Genomic DNA, 20,900 nt, shown 5'->3' with positions numbered 1-20,900 from the left:
TGCCTCTGGGCTGTCGCCAAGGCCAACAGTTGCACCCTGGTGGATTCCTGCTGAGCTCTGGTAGATTCCTGCTGAGCTGCTGTAGCTTGGAGCAAGGCCTTAATCATGTCCTCCATTTTGTCCTGGGGTGTAGGTTGGAAGCTGAACCTTGCCTCTCTGAGCATTGGCTGACGCCTCCTCTATGGGACTCCAAGGACACAGTGTTATTTTCACACTCACAAATTGGGTGTCTGTCCCTTTAATTTTTAAACGGAAAGTTTTCCTCTTGCTGCAACTTCAGTGTGTGTGGTTGCCCGCATTCTCCACCATATTGTGACACAGTTAGGTTAGGGGGTCCCTCTCCTGGGTAGAGGACTCCTTCCTTTCACACACAGCAGCTGGGAAACAGTACGCCAGACTGGATGCAAGTACAAGCTGGTCAGCACCAGTCTTTATTGTACAATGTCAGAAACAAACATAAAGAAAACATAAACATAAATCCTAGCCCTGTCGGGGCACTAACTTCACAGGTAGTTCCCTCACTACCAGAACCTGGCAGGGCCTAATGCCCTCACCAGCAACAAGGGCACAGCACAACACTTACAGTTAGCTTTTCAAGTGTCTCTGAGCAAACTCCCTGTCTGCTCCCCCAGGTGAGACAATCAGCCCTCAACACACTAGGCTTATATTGGCCACTCTCAGGTGGAAACCTAACAAGCCTGTTACCAGGCTGCGAGAACCAAAACCTGGAGTGGCCGTGGGTGGAGCCCTCCCTCTCCTCTCACCCACAACCCCCAGGTCCCAAACCGGCTTTTAAAAAAGCCGAGACTCAAGCCTGCTACACTGCAGACTTTCTCCTGGAGGTTTAAAACACATAAGACAGGAATCTGGGACAAATGTACCTGCCACAGACCACTTTACCAATGATCCTATCACAATACACACATATATACTCATATATATATATGTGTATGGACATATATATGTTTGCGTGTACACATATGTATGTATATATATATATAACAGTGTATATAAATATATTTATAACAGTGTGTATGTATGTATATATATATATATATATTTATAATATGCAGATAGCCGGCACTCCCAACCTGCTCAATATTAACTTGCGTCCGGTGCCCTCCGTGTTACCTCTCCTAAGCAAGTTAGGGCATATGTACATCGATGAAGGCGGCACTCTCGACGACTTAAAAGCAATAAAAAGTTATAAACCAATATGTTATTTTTGGCGTCCACGTATAAATAATATGTTTGGTGGTGGGATTATATGCTAGGGGGCACCAGTCAAAATTTTGCCTAGGGCACCAAATTGGCTAGAGCCGGCTCTGATGCCCATGCTGATGGAGATGATGGAGAACAATCCGGACGACTACCGCAACTTTCTGCGGATGGATGACACCACCTCTCAGGAATTGCTGCGTCTGGTGACCCCCTATATCCGGAAGCAGGACACCAAATTTTGGATGGCCATCACGGCCGAGGAGAGGCTCGTGGCTACGCTGAGGTACCTGGCTACGGGACGCTCCTTTGAGAACCTAAAGTTTGGGACCCGCATCTCGGCTCAAGCTTTGGGACGCATTGTCCCGGAGACGTGCAAGGCTATCATGAAGGTGCTGCAGTTCCGTTATTGTAAGGTAAGATAACACACACCACACTTTATTTTTTGCCAAACCAGAAATATGTTTTATTTCAAGTTTCTGTAGTTTGCTAGTTATGTGAAAAATTATATTCAAAAATAATACTTATGTGAAACTTAAATACTTATGTGAAAATTATATATATTTAGATATAAAGATGGTTAAAATGTTAAGAGTATCAGTTACCCAATCCCTGTTAAGTATGGTGCGGAATGAGCTTTGGTGTTTGTGGGCCAGATTTCAGGGGCGCAAACACATGTTGAAAGTGCAAAATCAGTGGGCCCGGCCCCACTGACATGCACTTCCAGCATGTGTTCTTAGCCGCCTGAGAGTCTGGAACTCAAACACCATGCTGCATTCAACACCACACTTACCAGGGAGTATGAAACTTCATTAATACCAACAAAATGTGTAAAATTCTTTGAGAAACACATAACAATTAAGCAAAATCAACATTCTCCTCATTTACTTCACGTAATACTGTGAAAAAATTGGGTGGTGAGGGTGTAGAAGTTGTTTGATAGGACGCATCAGATGGAGTTATACTTTCGTAGGAGGAGATGTCTGGGGGAGCAGCATGGTATGTGGAGATGGGTGGGGGCCCAGTTGGTATTGGTATGAAGAGGAGGGGGGCCAGTTGTTTGGATGGAGGAGGTGGTTGGAGGAGTCTGATAGTAGATGGAGGTGGGGGGGGAGAGGTTGGTATGAAGAGGTGGGGGGTCCAGTTGTTTGGATGGAGGAGGTGGTGATGGTAGGTGGAGGTGGGTTGGGGAAGAGGTTGGTAGGAGGTGGTGGGGGGGCCCAGTTGTTTGGATGGAGGAGGTGATTGGGGGACTATGATGGTAGGTGGAGGTGTGTGGGGGAAGAGGTTGGTAGGAGGAGGTGGGGGGGGGCCCAGTTGTTTGGATGGAGAAGGTGGTTTGGGGAGTCTGATGGCAGGTGGAGGTGGGTGGGGGAAGAGGTTGGTAGGAGGAGGTAGGAAGGGGCCCAGTTTGGAAGGAGGAGGTTGTTGGGGGAGTCTGATGGTAGGTGGAGGTGGGTGGGGGAAGAGATTGGTAGGAGGAGGTGGGAGGGGGCCCAGTTGTTTGGATGGAGGAGGTGGTTGGGAGAGTCTGATGGTAGGTGGAGGTGGGTGGGGGAAGAGGTAGGTAGGAGGGGGCCCGGTTTGGAAGGAGGAGGTGGTTGGTGGAGTCTGATGGTAGGTGGAGGTGGGTGGGGGAAGAGGTTAGTAGGAGGAGGTGGGAGTGGGCCCAGTTGTTTGGAAGGAGGAGATGGTTGGGGGGAGTCTGATGGTAGGGGGGTGGTGGTGGGGGAAGAGGTTGGTAGGAGGAGGTGGGTGGTGGATAAGGTTGATAGGAGTAGGTGGATGGTGGCTGAGTTTGGAAGGTGGAGGTGGGTGGGGTATCAGGAGGGTAGTGTGGGTAGTTTGTAGTTGAAGGATGGTATGTTTGGGATGAATAGTAGGTTGCCGTGTTGACTGTAGGTGGGGTTATAACTACTGGCGGGATAATAATGTTAGTCTCCGATGTCAGTAGACATTGCCTTGCTTTAAATATTAGGTCAGACTTCAGTCTTTCAAATTGTATTCTTTGGTCCTGGACCATTCCTCGCACCGCTGCACTGACATAGGCCTCAAAGTTGTCATATTCATCTGGTGGTTTCAATAAGGCCTCTCTGGCCTGGCTAAGTAGTGGGTCTTCAGTTTCTTTATCTTTTGTTTTTCCTCTTTTGTTTTTTTGAAATTGGTGGGGTGGGGTTTGGAGTCGCAACACTCTCTTCTCCACTGTGTAGGTCCAGGTTGCTGGGGATCTCTGAAGTCTGTAAATAGATAACATTTGTTATAATTTAATTTTTACATGAAGTATTCTATTTTTTTCTCAGTTCCCTACAAGCACGGAAGAGTGGGTAGTCATTGGGGATGAGTTTGAGAGCTGTTGGCAGTTTTCAAACTGTGGAGGAGCTATCGACGACAAGCATATTAGGATTATCCCACCTGCCAACACTGGGTCCTACTACTTTACCTATACGGGCTACTTCAGTGTTGTTCTGATGGCTGTGGTTAACGCAAACTATGAGTTCCTGTTTGTAGATATGGGGAAGAATGTCCGTTCTTCTGACGGTGGCTCCTTTCAGAAGACAGCATTCTACGAGAGGCTCACCACTAACACCCTTCATTTGCCGTCCAGAGAGGCTAATAAACATGGGCTGAATTTCGTTTTCGTGGCTGACGAGGCTTTTGCCCTTCATGAAAATGTCATGAAGCCATTCCCTCATGAAAAGCGGGTGTTCAATCCCACCTATCTCATGCAAGGCGTATTGTGGAGAACGCCTTTGGGATCTTGAGCAACCGATTCCTGATTTTGCATACCGAAATACATTTAAAGGTCGAGAAGATTGACTGGGTGGTCACGGGTTGCTGTATCCTGCACAGCTTCCTGCGCAAGAAAGCCAACCAGCAAAGGTTATTGGGAACACCTGCAATTGAAGACCCCGAAAATCCAGAAGAGGTTGCTCCGCTCCCCTCACTCGCACCACCCACAGTTAGGGAACCCGGGACTTCTCTGGCCAAGAAGGGCTTATTTTAATGGGGACGGTGCAGTGCCGTGGCAAGAGAATATGATCTGAAAAATTTGGAACTTACCGTTGATGTCTCTGCAGATGGCAAGAAATCCTCTTCCAGCAGTCTGCACTCCTCTGACAGCCATCACCCTTTACAGAAGATCTTAGGGGATCCTGCTGCAGCAGGAACAGCATCATGTAATAATACCAAAGTTTGGGTTTGTATATGCTGTGAGCCCCTGGTTCCAGACCGTTTTGAATCCTCCACCTTCTTATGTTGTTTGCTGAAGGTTGTCCGCAGATTCTGTATCTTATTGCGCACCCACACTAGGGACTTTGCATCTTCATGATATGGCATACTATACTCTGGCAACTCCTTTAAGGCCTGATCAAGCTTCAGTCTGTTGCTGTACATTTTGGACTTGGTACGCCAAAGACAGTCAGGTTGCCTGTATAGCTCGATAAATCCAGTTATGAATTCTGGTTCCCAATGCAGAGACATTCCTATGTGGAAAAAAAAAATATATATAAATATGAACTGTGTAAATCTGGCCCCCAAGTGGTCTTATATTGTGGCCACCCCCAACAGTGGCGGTGGCCGTTGAACTGTGTAAATGGGACCCCCAAGTGGACTTATATACTGGCCACCCCCAACAGTGGGGGTGGCCATTGAACTGTGTAAATGGGGCCCCCCAAGTGGTCTTATATTGTGGCCACCCCCAACAGTGTTGGTGACTATTGAACTATGTAAATGGGGCCCCCAAAATGGTGTATTGAACACTTTTGTTGAAAATCTTGATTTGTTATTAATAAAGTTGTAGTGTAATTTCTTTCAGATGCATATAATTGTATATGGGGTGGGGCATCAATCCAATGCAGTATCACAATGTGCTTTCCATGATTACATTTATAAAACATGTTGGGGGGAGGATGGAGTGGCCGAGGGGCATTGGTTCAAAAACATAGGTGTACGGTGGTCAATGGCCATTAATGGGCAAACAGGTGGGCATTGCTGGGTAAAGAATAGGTAGATGGTGGGCATTGATGGGGAATAGATGGGCATTGATGGGTAAACAATAGGTAGACGGTGGGCATTGCTGGGCAAAAATGGGTGGTCATTGCTGGGTAAACAATAGGTAGATGGTGGGCATTGCTGTAGAATAGATGGGCATTGCTGTGTAAGGAATAGGTAGACGGTGGGCATTGCTGGGGAATAGATGGGCAAAAATGGGTGGGCATTGCTGGGTAAACAAAAACACGGCAAGAAAAGCATACAAATATGACGGAGAAGATGTGCTGCACATCAGATCATACGATCAAATTTAGGAGCTGCGGGAGCGCGCATCGGATCGTATACGGGGAAAAAATGCACGATTTCTACAGGATTGATCGTACGACTCGTGGAAATTCGTACAATCGGACAGAAATCGCGTAGGTGTATGGGCTCCTTTACACTGGTGGAATGGGAATAATAAGGGATTTTTTTTTATATTATTTAAATATTGAAACGGCGATGTCAAACATCCCGTACATTTATGACATCCATTTGCTGGTCTACAGGTAACACCATATGATTTAGAGCGTCCTGTTACATCTGAGTGTATAACCCAGTCTCTCAAATTCCTTCCTCTTTTGTAGCAGGATCTGATCTTTGTATTTCTTAAACTTTGAGATTCATGATCATTTCGTATCACTGGCTACAGATTATCTGTAATACGGTGTTACCTGTAGACCAGCAAATGGATGTCATAAATGTACAGGATGTTTGACATGTAGTCACGTGATTGTAGGTTTATATTTTTACCATCCCCACTCCGGTCAGAAATATGAAATCCGACACAGATTATCCTGTACCAGTACCCATGTTGTCTATTTAGTGAAGTGTCCTTGCGGACTATGGTCCTGATTCAGAGACGCTCACTATTTGCGAGCACTCGCTCTGAATCAGGGCGGATTTAAAAAAAAAAAAAAAATCCGCCTCCAGGCCGCTCGCACAGCTCCCACAGTTTGTACGGGAGGCCTGGCGATGGTCGCGATTATTGCAACCAGCGGGCTTGCGACAAGACCCTTGTAGTAGGGTCTCGTCCACCGCAAGCTCCAGTGAACTTCCTGCTCTTATAGAGCAGGAAGTTCACTACTGACATCACGTGTGATGTCAGTAGGGTCGCCCACAAATGGCAGGTATTCCTTCGGGAACACCTCCGTTTGTGCAGAAACTTCCCCCCCTCCGGCTCGCCTACAAAACGGGGCGAGCTGTCGATCAACATTGACAGCCACCCCGTTTTGCTGCGAGCCCTGAGCGAGTGAAGTTCTCACTCACTTTGGGGCTCGCGTGCGCACTGCCCGACCATCGACCCGCTTGCGAGCGCTATGTGCTCACGAGCTGGTCTGAATCAGGCCCCATGCTATGTGGGAAAGACAATGCGCTTTGATTAGACCGCTGAGTGCCACACCTTGGTTGTTGCTATTTCTCTTCTGTAGCGGGCACCGCAGCATTTTGTTCCTTGGAAGGAGTGTGCTTGATCTAAGAAACTTTATATATATATATATATATATATATATATATATATATATACAGTATATTGTGGCAAGGACAGGATAGATCTGACATAGTGATAAAACTGCAGGTTGTCAGATCCAGGCCAGGGTTTGTTTGTGTACGTTTGAGTCTGGAGAGGCAGCTGATTACAGACACCTGTGTGAGGCTGGTAAAAGAGCTGTTGAGAAATTGGGAAACTGATCCTGATGGTGATATATCGCACAGGTTGTAGGCCCAGAGGTGACTAGTGTTAGGGATTCTGGACCTGTGAGTCCACTAAAAGAACTGTATTGCTGTTTGAAGGATTCTGTGTACCAGCCTGTAACATCCTGCCTCTGAACACTGCTCTGTCCTGTATACCTGCCTGTGGTGAGGAAATAAAGCTTCTGTTGGATTTTACACGGTATATGTGATTCTTGTCACATTTGGTGCCCAAACGGAGACCTTGCTGGATACTACTATGCAGCAAGAGCCCGGATATAGTGACCGGATCCACCCACAGTGACAGTGAGGCGCATTGCAGAATGCTACCCTCTGCGCATTACTAGCAGCTGGGTAGGTGAGTGTGGCAGTCCAACAATAAAATGACAGTTGGTCACAGTGATAATCTGTCCATGTTTATATGTAAATTGTGCACAATATAAAACTGCTTAATTCCTGTGTATGGGGCTGAAATAATGAATAATAAATAATGAAACAAACTGATGAAATACAGAATAGAGTGTGCTAGAAGCACCAGAGCAGAGAGCGACAACCCAGGCAGGAAAGTGGAACTGCAGAGGTTTTAACAGGTGCAGAGTGCTAGAATGAAGACTATGTAATGAATCTTCCCTGTATTTGCATAAGTTCCCTAGAGTCACTCTAGGCTTCTGCCTAATAACAACCACCCATTGTTCCCGTAGGGTATGGCACACTCTAACCTAAGACCTGGATAAGACCTGGTTGCATCCTAAACACCAGTGAGTGCATTGTACTTTATGGGAACAATGGGCGGTTGTTATATACAGAAGCCCTCCTCTGTCTGCATATAATAACCATGCTACTACCTGTTCCAGTGTAGTGGACAAAACTACTGTCAGTACTTCAGTTAAATGTGTCCTTGCTATATTACTGTGGTTTATACACTACTACTCCAGTTATTACCTAGTGATCTCCTGTCTGTTGCATAAGCCCCTACTGTTTGGAGGTATAAGACCTGGTGGCTGCCTAAGTACCGGTGTGTGCATCTAACAGGGAACAGCGGGTGGCTGTTATAGGCAGAAGACCCTCCATAGAGGGACTCTAGGGGTCTTATGTAATAATGCAGGAGTTTCATAGCATTATCACCTATTGTCCAGACCCCAGTAGGGATATCAGAGTTGACCGATGTCCTATCCCCAGAAGAGGTTCCCGATGTTCCTGTCATCCAGACTCTAGTAGGAGTATCTGATCTGACCAATGTCCAGACCCCAGAAGGGGTTCCCGATGTTCCTGTCCTCCAAACCCCAGTAGGGGTATCTGATCTGACCGATGTTCAGACCCCAGAAGGGATTTCTGATGCTTCATCCTCTGAAAAGGCATCTGAACTCAAAGAGTTGGAGAGAGCATCTTACTCCTCAGGTCCATGTATGATTCATGGCATTTCAGAATTGCCGTTAACCACCTAAGACTGGAGCTTAGAAAGAGGACATTATTGCAGTGAGTGGTAAAGGAGTTTCTCCTACAAACGTATACAGCTTTATACATCTGACCAAAATATGAATAATTATTTCAGTTGAACTGTGACTTTACCTACTTCACAATTGTTGATGACTTATTACAACTAAATCTCCTTGCTATATAAGGAGGACTGGATACTAAGTTACCATCTGAGATTACAATTTTATATTATGTTTCCTCCTCTCTCTAAGCAACATTGTGTCTACCATTTAGAGTGTATTGCTTTATTTCTAGCAAGGATATAGTCTATATGCTTTGGAATTTTATTGAATATGTGAATCACATCTGATATATACTCCTGGGAGATTATATGTTTGGTACTTAAACAACATATATAATATAGATACATTTATTATGTGCAATTTATGATACTCTAAGCGCCACTGGAAATACTTTTTTGGTTTAGCATTTCAGAGTTAATGCCTACTCAGGTGGGAGGAGTTCCTGCTCAGTCTAATGCCATGGCCTGTCAATACCTCGTGGACGAGAAGTCAGAATCTAGTGTCTCATCTGCCAATGTGGTCTAACAATTCCTACGTTTCCTGAGAGGGAAAACTTTGGATTGGGCTGAATTCTTTATTTAAGTCTAAAGACCCATCGCTGGGTGATCTTTCTACCTTCTTTCACGTACTTCATTAAGATTTCATTCCTGAACCACTCTATTCGACTCAGCCAACGCCGATACCAATCGAAATATGAATGTTTTCAATAGTTCTTCAAGGAATCTTCCGTATGAACTGAGTCTCCAGTTGGCACCTCAGTTAAGGGCTCATCATCTGCAGTGTCAGATCAGGATCTTGGGCCAATTGTAATAGGGTGAGAGTTTAGGAGTTTAGAAAATGTGATAGAAAACTCAATGTAATAAAGTCACAGAACAGGCAAGCTTGCATGTTTTTCAGACTAAAAGTGACCCCATTCTTGAGAATCTAGATTAATTTGTCCATGCTGTCCTTAGTAGATTTGGTGGTCCAGAAATTGTGATTGCATGGCCTTCTGGGAGTCATGCTTTGGCAGCAAAAGAGCATTCAAAATATAGGCATACTAAAACCTCAAGGAACCACCTCAAGGAACCAGCAGGGTGGCCAGCAAGTCTTGACCTAAAGGTTGTAGTGTCTCTTTGTCCTCACAGGAGACTCAAACTAGATACATCACCACTGGATGCATGTCATTATCTGAGAATGGACCTCATGAGAACTCAGATTTGGTGAAACCAAAGCATACTATTCCCAGCAAAGAATTTCTGGTTCTACCTTTGTATGTCAACTCTAATTCTGACTATGAATCGGCAGCAGAAGAAAATCTCCTGAGGGAAGTTCCCATGGATTATAATATCTTTATGCTCCCTATTGTGGAGCCAAGACATAATGGAAAGAAGAAGAGACATCGTCGGAGATGTTGATCATGTAATCATTGTCTGTTCTTGCTAAGATCTTGTTGCTCCCTTTATACCTATTGGGATGTCTGGAGTCCACCTTCAACAGGGGGGGTACTGTTATGATCCAAGGCAGTGGATCATCTTGGCTGCAGTCCCGGCTGTATTAGGCATCTGGGATGCTGCTTTATGCCTTTCATTCTAGTCCTGGGTGTTGCTAGGCAGCCGGGATGCTGTCTGTGTGTGTGCAGCTCATAGCAGCTATCCATACAGTCATCAAGGAGGCTTTCTGCAGGGCTTGCTCTCATTGATTCCTGCTTCTATTAAGTTACAGCCAACCCTACACTTCCTGTCAGTAGTAGTTCTTTTTTGAGCCTTGTTATTTGGTCCCTCTTCATGGTTACTGTTCCTGATATCCTAGCTGTCTTCCTGAAGGAATTACTTTGTATTACCTCTACTGATATATACTCCTTAGTATACTGCTGAGTGACCTGTGCATTCATTATCTGAGTAATCCACCTGTGCCTTGCTGGGAATCCCTGTTTTAAATGCCACTGCTTTTCTATATTGGGCTGCTGTGCATTACTGCTAAAATAATAGTGACTGCGATTAACCATTGCCACTGCATTAAGTTGTGGTGCAGATTTGAGTATACTATTACTTGTATTTCCCCAGTGGTTAAAACTGTGCTGCACTCAGAGGCAGATTGTCCACAAGGTGGTACAAGCAGCCATCTAGGGCCCAGGGCTCCTCGGTGGCCCCTCTGAAACCACCACCAGTTTCAGGGTCCACAGGAGGGATCTAGTGGATAACCGTCGCTGAGAGACAAGGGGTGAGCTGAGCCAGGGGTCATGTATGGCATCAGCATGTGTGTGACAGCTGGATACAGGCAGAAGACCCTCCTTGAGCCATACAGCAGTTTCAGTGGTCAGTAGCGAGCTGGAGGAAAAGCCCTGCCCTCTTCCTTCTCTCACTGACAGCCCAGACAAAGCCACTGCCTCACTTGCTTCTCCCACCTGACATCCTACCCTCCACTCTCTGCTGCTCTGCCCGCTCTGTAGCCCATTGCTGAGTCTCACCTCTCTCAGGTCCTGCTTGGTTTAGAGGGTGATTGGGCAGAGTGTGTGTGCCTGTGAGCCAAGGAACATTAGGGGTGCACACTGAGGTATCCTTTTTGCTGCCAGAGTGGGGAAAGTAAGTGTGTTTCTGTGTCTGTCTCTATTATTACACCGGCACTGGAGAAGGTTGTGTATAATAAAATATAGCAGGAGGAAGATGGACTAGGGGGTAACATGGAGGTGAAAGAAATGGGGGAGTATTGAAGGTAATGAGACAAGTACATGGGGGGGAGATAAAACTACTGATGCTGGTGAAGAGGGTGAGAAAATGAAATTAGGCAGGTGAAGGGAATTCGTGAGGTAAAGAATAGGGGTGAGAGGAATGAGGGGGAAGGGAAAAGGTAAAGAGGGACTAGATAGGGAATGAAGGTAAAGAAGGAGGTAAAAATATAGAGGCTGGTGTAAAGGGAGGAGAAAGCACTAAAGACAGAAAATCAGAGGGTTGTGTATAGATCTTTTTCAGTTATTGTACCTGGACATGACGTTGAGTGAGGGTGGAAGTGCTGTGCCATGCCCTTAAAGTGCTGTTATTTTCTCCCAAATGTAATATCTGCCCCCATCAATAGAAACTTGTACCCACACGGGATTGCTTCACCCGCCACAGGTTACTATTCCCAATAGATGTCAACATGGGTAGTAAATGATGACGTCAGGGTACATTTACTGAAGAGGATCTATCCTTAACCAAAATGAGATTGGTGAAGGAAATTAGGCAGTTACAGAGGTAAAGATGGGTAACAAGGTGTGGGTTTAGGGAGTTAAAAATAATAAGATTAGTGAAGAAGGAGGAGTAAGGAAATCAGGCAGGTAAAGAACGTAAAACGATTATCTTGCATAGGGCTTCATGAGTCCTAAATCCGCCTCTGGCTGCACTTCAAGAATTACATTACTCTACATGAGGTCCATATCCTCTGTCTGCATATTATACCTTTGCTACTACCTATTCTATTGTACTGTAAAAAACTACTGTCAGTACTTTATTTAACTGTGTCCTTGCTGTATTACTGTGGCTAATACACTACTACTCCAGTTATTACCTAGTGATCTCCTATTTGTTGCATAAGCCCCTACTGTTCGGAGGTATAAGACCTGGCAGCCGCTTAGGTACCGGTGTGTGTGTCTAACACTAAGGGAACAGTGGGTGGCTGTTGGACCCTCCAAGGAATGGCTCTAGGGGTTTTATATAATAGTGCATGAGTTTAATAACACCTGGATCACACATATAGTAGTGTTCATAATGAAATTAAAGGCCAAACTATAATACATGTTCAATATTGTTACTTGCAGTTCAGATTACAGCCCGTCACTGTAGGAGATGCATGATCTAATATATTTTTGATATCACTGAATACAGAGTCCCAAGATTTGATGTACAGGTTAATTTCTCCCTTCCCAAGGGAAGCATTTGCTTACTGACAGATTGCCCACTGCTTGTGCACACTCTTTTGCTCCAAATGTATTGTTCTCAGTGGAACGAGATAAGAGTCTATGGATACAAAGATGTTAATCAAGCCACACAACATATATCAGTTAAAAATATATTTATTACAAAGTAAAAGAAAGAGTAAAGTATAATAAACACTTAACTTGCGTGTTAGATCATCTACGCAGAACATAAATGGTTACATTCCAACAGCTTGGAGTTGGATCTCGTACATCGAGCATATTCTGATCGTATACTGATAAATTACATCTTATATAGGCTGTTCTCGAAGAGAAAAACCCCTACATAAGCATTTAACACGTATAAAGGTCATGTTTGGAAATATACATAAATCTTAATAGACAGTAGGGGGCACTGTTGCCTCAATTATGAATGTTGGAACAACTATTTATGAGGGGTGTTTATCATGTATGTACTCAGATAAACTGAAGGTAACACCATGTTGATTAGTATATCTGGCCACAGAACTTAAACAGTGACCTTGCTTCTTTCTGTCAAAAACACCTTATGCAATGTCTGACCATTATCTATTGCCTGATACATTTATAAAATCATTGCACACAATGTGGCTTTCAGCAACCATTTTCTGAACTCCCATTACAATCCACCCTTGGTTTTATGATGTAGAAGGCATTCATTCATTCATCACCTTTCTACCACTAATACACATTATCACAAATCCATGTGTGTAAAACCCCCTTGTGTTAACATTGCATTATTTAATTATTCTTTGTCTTTTCACCATACACGTACAAACACAATGATCTGACACTTGGACATTATTGAGTCCTTTATGGTATCTGAAATTATCCTGTGTTAGATCACACCAAATTTCAGTTGTTGTAAAGTCAATATTTCACTATCCTTGCACTGTGGTAGATCCCATGCAATTTAACAGTCTTCCCCTGTTGTCATCGGACACTTGGTAATGCAGTCTCTGATATACAGTAGTATCACAAGCCCGGGATAAACATGAGTAACATCATCTTTCTTGATAATACATCCTGAACGAAGAAAGAAACAGGATAAGTCTCAATGTCTAATACAACCTAATACATCAGTCCTATAGATATCATTTTCTACTTAAGTGTCTGTGTATTTAACCCTTGTTAAATCTTACTAAATAAACAGAATAAACATTTTATTTAATCAGCTGCTATATTGTGATAAACATATATATACATCCTACTGTAATATATAATCTATATATAACATAGAACTTTTCAGTTCCCTAAACAAAAATTCACACTGGCAGTTTTGTGGATAGTAAGAAATGCAAATGACCATCCAGTGTTCTCCGTGTTGTGCTTGTTTAAAGTTTCTCAATGTCTCAAAGATGTTTGTCTTTGTCAAACGTTACAATTTTCTGCATTGTCTCTGTCCATGGTGTGAAATAAGGCTTGCTGAAATGTAACGTCAGCTCCATAGCAAGTCCTTGCATATTCAGTGCTGCGTCTGCGATGAATTTCACACTATTCCGGCTATGGGCATGTGTATTAGCATGTACAGAGGGCAAGCAACAATCACCAAAGAGTAGGTGTCCACCGCAGTGCAGCAAAATTTTGACTCCCCCACGTCCACTGGGCACAGGGACAATACTGGCTACCACCTGTCCTGCTCATTCTCAAATGTATATAGAGCCCATGTCTTCAGTTTGCTTTTACTTGTAGTTCCACTGCAGACCTGTTTTACATTTCTCCACAATGTTTCTTGCCATTAACTGTGTCATGGGAATTTCTTATCTCTGGGGCCAGGGATACAGGCCTTCTGCTTCTCTGCGGCCACCCTGCACATGAGCCCATTCTCCCAGATTATACAGTTCTTTGCTCTTCAGGGGTAAGCGCCGCTTTTCTGCCTTGAGCCTGTACATCCACAACTTCATTGCCATCTAGTCCAGTGTGGGCATTGACATGGCCCACGGACACAGGCCTATGGTTGCACAGGGCAGTGCCACTCCAGTTAACTGGCTGGAATGCTGCTGCTTTCCAGGAGTGTCCTTGCATTGTCAGTGTGGCTGATTCATCTGTGAACCACACAAGTTGCAGCTGGTCTTCTTTTAATTTGGCATATGACTCTGCCACCTGAACTGGTCTCCCACCTATTTGCAGTAGGGGTAGCTCCTTTTCTTCACTTGTCCATCTGACAGTCTGAAAAGATGGCATTGCTACAGAAAGAGTCCATAACAGTTCGGTATTGGTATAGGCAGCACTATACTCTAGTCCTGGTATCGTTGGCAACAATGGTGTAAACTTGACAAGCCCAGCAGACGGCTGTGATATAACTGGTACAATGTAAGGGCTTTGTTGTTTCATGTGTATCCTTTCTTGCAAGTACCATCGTACATGTATCAAAGTCTGATTTTGCATCACTCCGTTTTGCACAATCCATTCCTCTGCTTTGGACTCCTAAGCAATTGACATGTCAGCTCTGGTAACTGCTGTTGGTGACTGTGCATCTTTCAGCTGATTTAAAACAATTGACTGATAAGGTTTTATCAGGAAATACATTTGGGTCTGATCTTTCTTACTACTCACAAACATCTTTTCTGTAATACAAAACACAGTGTTTACATCCCAAAGTTTTATCTGTTGTTCTCTGTTATCAAACAGCATTTCCCCAATCAGTTGGTATGTTGTGGGTGCAAATCTGTTGTGCATTGTGATATGTGATGGCTCACTGGTTATCAGTATCAGCTTGTTTCCCACCACTACTGTCATCAATAACTGATAACCCATAATCGTAATTTGCAAAGCATGCATTTACATCATTGTGAAACTTCACAGTAACTTTCTGATAATGCCATACAAATGAAATATCATTTGGGCAGTTTTCTGTCTCAAGGGTATGAACTTTGACTGCAATCCTGCCCATCTCCCACCCCCCTGGCTCTTGGTAATTCTGATTAATCAGTGGGCATCATAACCATCATCATTTAGCCCAACCTATTCTAATGGGTACTTAGGCAGTTCATGGTCCTTGTTCAGTTCATCACACACAGCAAACTGGGCAGTATTTGGTAATTCAGGTATACCATCATTCACCTCAGGAACCAATGGCATGTTATAAGAAACCTAATTTTCTAATACATCTTGCACACATTTGTTTCCATTCAATGCAGAACCATACTCTTGTTTTAACAATGCGTGACTATCAAGAGCTTCTGTAATATCAATACTTCTCTCAATTACAGCTGGTCATGTAAAGTGCTCTGTTTGTGTCTTACTAGCAGCAGCTGAGTAATGAATCCCCTCATTGCCCCTCCCTTGTGAATTCATGGGACAATATGGATTCGGGATTTCTCTCTATCTGAGACAAGCTTGCTTATCACAGCTGAATTCTTCTGCCTAGATTTTACACTCCCTCTTCCCTTCACAACATATATGGGTCTACATAAAATTTCGCTATTTTTACTCTCATCAACAAGCAGTGAAAAACCAACATTATGCTTTCTCTGGAAATCAGCCAGCTGAGTTTCCAATTTCTATTTTACAATATATGCATATTTCTTAAAAATCTTATAATGCATTTTTCTTTGTTTGTTTCAGTAACACAAAGACAGTAAACAGACAACATGCACATACTGTATACTGTGACATACAGTATACACTCTGTGACTGATCAGATCACACCTCCCTCATTAAAGACAGAGGAACATGTTTGCACAACCTTTTAACCATCGACTACACATTCTAAGCAGATTTATAACTATTAACCCTTTGTATCCCACTTCTAACACCATTAATGTTCTCGGTGGAACGAGATAAGATTCTTTGGATACAAAGACGTTAATCAAGCCACACAACAGATATCAGTTAAAAAGACATTTATTACACAGTAAAAGAAAGAGAGTAAACTATAATAAACACTTAACTTCCTTCTCAGTTCATATACTCAGAACATAAATGGTTACATTCCCAGGAGTCCCCCTCCAACAGCTTGGAGCTGGATCTCGTACATCGAGCATAGGCTGATCATATACTGACAAATTACATCTTATATAGGCAATTCTTGAAGAGAAAACCCCTTACATAAGCATTTAACAAGTATAAAGGTCATATTTGGAAATATACATAAATCTTAATAGACAGTAGGGGGTACTGTTGCCTCAATTATGAATGTTGGAACAACTATTTATGATGGGTGTTTATCGTGTATGTACTCAAATAAACTGCCTAACACCATGTTGACTTGGGATTAGTATGTCTGGCCACAGAACTGAAACAGTGACCTTTGCTTCTTTCTGTCAAAAACACCTTATGCAATGTCTGGCCATTATCTATTGCCTGATACATTTATAAAATCATTGCAAACAATATGGCTTTCAGCAACCATTTTCTGAACTATCATTACATGTATGTACTTTGAGAACCTTGCTGAGAAACCTTTATCAACTAAATGCTTCACTTCTTAACTGCAAAATCAGTGTGACAAAACAAAAAAGGAATGTTGTCAATTTCAATGGAAAGAAGACCAAGATTAGGATAGAATTTGGGACATAGCAGTTACAGTATATCCTTTGTTTCACCAGAAAGTAAAGTTTCAATATTATGTATCAGTAGAATGTTACTCTTCCTAAATTGTGACATCTCCAGGGCCGCCGAGAGCAGCAACGGGGCTGGGTACTGAAGGGGGTATGGTCATATCCCCTCTAAAAAAAGGTTATTTGTGCATGCACTGCAGGAGATCTGGCAAGGCCACAGTGTTACCATGCTTCAAGTCGCCCCAGAACATGGCGAATCATGCAGTGTATGACATGCACCATGAACAGGCTTCTGAGGGGGATTGAGAGCCAGTGAAGCAGGTTGCATAGGGGGAAACAAATTAAATGAACAGCAGTGTTACATTGCAGCAGGGAGAGATGAGTGAGAGGGAGACCAGAGAGGAGGAGGAGGTTACAAGGTCTAGGTGGGAGATGACTGTGTGGTATCAGAGATGAGGAAAATCCAGATCCTGGAAGAGTTTTGAAGTTGGAAGATTGAGAGATGGCCTGAATGTGGAGAGTGTTAACAATGACACATTGGCAGCGGACTTGGGGGACAGATTAGGGTGATTATGGGGGAGATATACTAAGCCTTAGAGAGTGATAAAGTGAAAAGTGATAAAGTACTAACCAATCAGTTCCTAACTGCTATTTTTCACAACCTGTAAACTGACAGTTAGGAGCTAATTGGTTGGTACATTATTTCTCTTCATTTTATAACTTTCCAAGGCTTAGTGTATCTCCCGTTATCAGCAAAGAGAGCAATGAGTGGTTTAGGGTGTCACAAGTCACCAACGCACCTTGTTACCTTCTTGTGTCCCAGTTGTTGCTGCTCCTCCGGGACCTCTTGTTCTCCAGTCACACATCCGGAAAGTTCCTTCTGTTGCTGAGCAACGTATGCGCCATACTGGGATGCCACCCACAGTTGCTAGCGGAGATGCCGGACTGCTGCATGGGATCCTGGGAATACTGGCTTAAATTTTCTCTCTCATCTATACCAGAGAGGTTATCTTTATCACCTTTATCACCTTCCTTGCTACATGAATGGTTCCTTACCTTTTATAAGCCTGCTGGTTCCACGCCAGCTATAGCATGTCTGTATAGATCCTTCCAGTTCCTGCCAGTCATGTTCCTGCCCGCCTCTGCCTGTTTCTGTGTGGTACCTCTGCATCATTGAATCTCTACCTGCACTCTTAGTTGTCAGAGCAACGAGTAACGGTATTCTCCGGATTTATCTATTCCTGCAGCCTCGCTGCTCATGCGGCTTTAAGCACTACCTGGCGACATCTCACCTCGACCCTCGAGCCCATACCTTGCAGCCAAAGAACCCTCAGCCCGCAAGGCCGCACCTCAGCCCTCAAGGCCGCATCTTGCAGTCAAAGAATCCCCGGCCCTCAAGGCCACACCACGGCTCTCAAGGCTGCTCTTGGCTCTCAAAGTGCATCTCGGCTCTCAAAGATGCACCATGGCAATTAATGCTGCACTCCGACTCCAAAAGCTGCACTTCGGCCCTCAAGGCTGCACCTTGGCCCTCAAGGTCGTATCTTGTAGCCAAAGAACACTTTGGCCCTCAAGGCCTCTCCTGGCTCTCAAAGTGTATCTCGGCCCTCAAAGCCGCACACCGGCTCCGAATCGCACACCTCGCCTCTCAAAGCCGCTCCTGGTTCTCAAAGTGTATCTCGGCCCTCAAAGCTGCACCCCGGTTTAGAAACTCACACCTCACCTCTCAAAGGCACTTCTTGACTTTCAAAGCCACATCTCAGCCCTCAAAGCCGCACCTTGGGTCTTTAGCCGTATCTTGAAAGACTTTCACGTAGAACAGTAGTGGCGAACCCTGGCCATCCAGCTGCTGTGGGACTACATATCCCAGCATGCACTGCCAGAGTTTTTGCTACTAGGAATACTTAAACTGTGGCAGGGCATGCTGGGATATGTAGTCCCACAGCAGCTGGAGTGCCAGGTTTCGCCACCACTGACCTAGAACATCTCACCTTATCCTTGTCAGTTAGTACATCAGTCGCATAACATCCAGTGGCCTTAGGATAACCGTGTAAGCCCCTACTATCCTGAGTTTAAGACCAGGTGGCCGCCTAATTTCTGGTGAGCGTGTATAGTTCTAAGGGAACAGCGAGTGGTTGTTATTGGCAGAAGACCTCACCAGAGTGGCTCTAGGGGTTTTCCACGGCGAGTCCTAAGACACCATAACATTATAGCTGGCCAACACAGTCGCAACTGACATGGATCCAGGTCTCAATCCTGCACAAGTTCTAGCCACGCAGATTCAAGCTCTTTCCCATAAAGTTCAGGAATTGTTCATTTGTGTTGAGGAGGTCCGTTCGTCTTCTGCACAAGCCGCTGTTAAGGAGCCTATAGTAAACCTCCCAAATCAATTCTTGGGGAATCATAAGGCATTCCTGAATTTCAGGGAAAGTTACAAATTGTACTTCAGACTATGGCCTCTCTCATCTGGTGCCGAAGCCCAGGCTTAGTCATCTCCCTGCTTCAAGGTGATCCTCAGACCAGGGCCTTCGGTTTGCCTTCAACCCACTCAGCCCTGCAATTAGTCGAAGCCTACTTTAATGCTTTAGGACTCCTTTATGATGACCCTGATAAAGCAGTTTCTGCTGAGGCTAACTTGCGATCCCTAAAGCAAGGGCAAAATGCGTCAGAGGGCTATTGCACCGAATTCCGTAAATGGGCTGTAGATAGCAGTTGGAATGACCCGACTTTCCGCAGTCAATTTCGACTCTGTTTTTCTGATCAAATTAAGGATATCTTGGTCCAGGATCCGGCGCCTGAGACCCCAGACCAGGGCCGGCCAATACGTTGATAACAATCTACCAGTAGCTCGCAAAGCTACCGCCGGTAGATCGCGACCAACTTCCTGTAGCAACTGATAACGCTGGTCTCTGAAGCGATTAGAGACTTCAGAGGCCAGCATTCCCAGTGATGCAGTGTGTATCTCCCGAGATCTAATTAGATCCAAGCAGCAGCAGGCAGCGAATGTTAATGCGGAAGTGCTGACCAGCGTGAAGAGAGGTAAGTACTGCACAAGGGAGGGGGGCACCAGTACTGGGGGCATAGCATAAGGGGCACTACTAGGGGCATTAGTGGGGGCACTGCATAAGGGGCATTAGTGGGGGCACTGCATAAGGGGCACTACTGGGGTACTGTATAACGGGCACTACTGGGTCATTGTATTAGGGGCACTGCATAAGATTCACTACTGGGGGCACTGCATAAAGGGTACTACTGGTGGGCACTGAATAAGGTACACTACTGGGGGCACTGCATAAAGGGAACTACTGGGGGCACTGCATAAGGGGAATTGCATAATGGGCACAACTACAGGGGCATTGCATAAGGGACTCTAATACAGGGGGAATTGCATAATGGGCACAACTACAGGGGCATAGCATAAGTGGCTCTAATACAACAAAGGGAATTGCATAATGGGCTCAACTACAGATGGCATTGCATAATGGGCACAACTACAGGGGTAATTGCTTAATGGGCACAACTACATGGGACAATGCATAATAGGCACAACTACAGGGGGCATTGCATAAGGGGCACTACAGTGGACATTGCATATGGGGCACTACTGCAGTGGTCATTGTATAAGAGGCACTACTGTGGGCATTGTGTATAAAGGGCACTACTGTTTGTCATAACATGAATAAGGGACACTACTATGTGGTGTAATATGAATTAGATTGTGCTGCTGTGTGGAGTAATTTGAATTGGGGATACTATGTGTGATTTCGCCTGGACAGACCCCACGTCCCTTGCTGTAAGGCCACGGACCCTTTTTTGCATACCATGCCCCCTTTTGCTGGCTCGGTAGATTACAAAAGGTTTTTAGTTTTAAAAGTAGATCACCGAGTCCAAAAGTCTGGCCACCCCTGCCCTAGATGATCTGATGCATCTCGCTATTCGCATTGACCGCTGCATAAGATCATGTAGAGTGGGGAAAGATCTTCCAACCTTGGTTGGCAGAATGGAATTCTTATGTTGAACAAGGTGAGCTTATACAGATTGGGGCTTTCCGCT

General features: G+C 44.6%; 1 protein-coding gene across 1 annotated transcript; it reads left to right on the top strand.

Annotated features, from left to right (window-relative positions):
- The first annotated feature begins 1,463 nt into the window (after positions 1-1,463).
- On the top strand, positions 1,464-4,024 carry LOC148514848 (uncharacterized). The gene is made up of 2 exons (XM_088480765.1): positions 1,464-1,634; positions 3,519-4,024. Exons 1-2 carry the CDS (start codon positions 1,464-1,466, stop codon positions 3,978-3,980), a joined length of 633 nt encoding a protein of 210 aa, XP_088336891.1. The 3' UTR covers positions 3,981-4,024.
- Positions 4,025-20,900: the final 16,876 nt, after the last annotated feature.

This window comes from Taudactylus pleione, unplaced genomic scaffold (assembly GCF_031769625.1).
Source record: "Taudactylus pleione unplaced genomic scaffold, aTauple2 ptg000256l, whole genome shotgun sequence".
Classification (NCBI taxonomy): domain Eukaryota; kingdom Metazoa; phylum Chordata; class Amphibia; order Anura; family Myobatrachidae; genus Taudactylus; species Taudactylus pleione.
This window is presented reverse-complemented; position numbering and strand designations above follow the sequence as displayed.

What these genes read in the sequence shown, in the direction of transcription:
- LOC148514848 (XM_088480765.1), top strand. Translation starts at nt 1,464, where the DNA reads ATGGCCATCACGGCCGAGGAGAGGCTCGTGGCTACGCTGAGGTACCTG. An exon ending in TGCAGTTCCGTTATTGTAAG is followed by an intron (nt 1,635 to 3,518) that starts GTAAGATAACAC and finishes TTTTTTTCTCAG; the next exon opens with TTCCCTACAAGCACGGAAGA.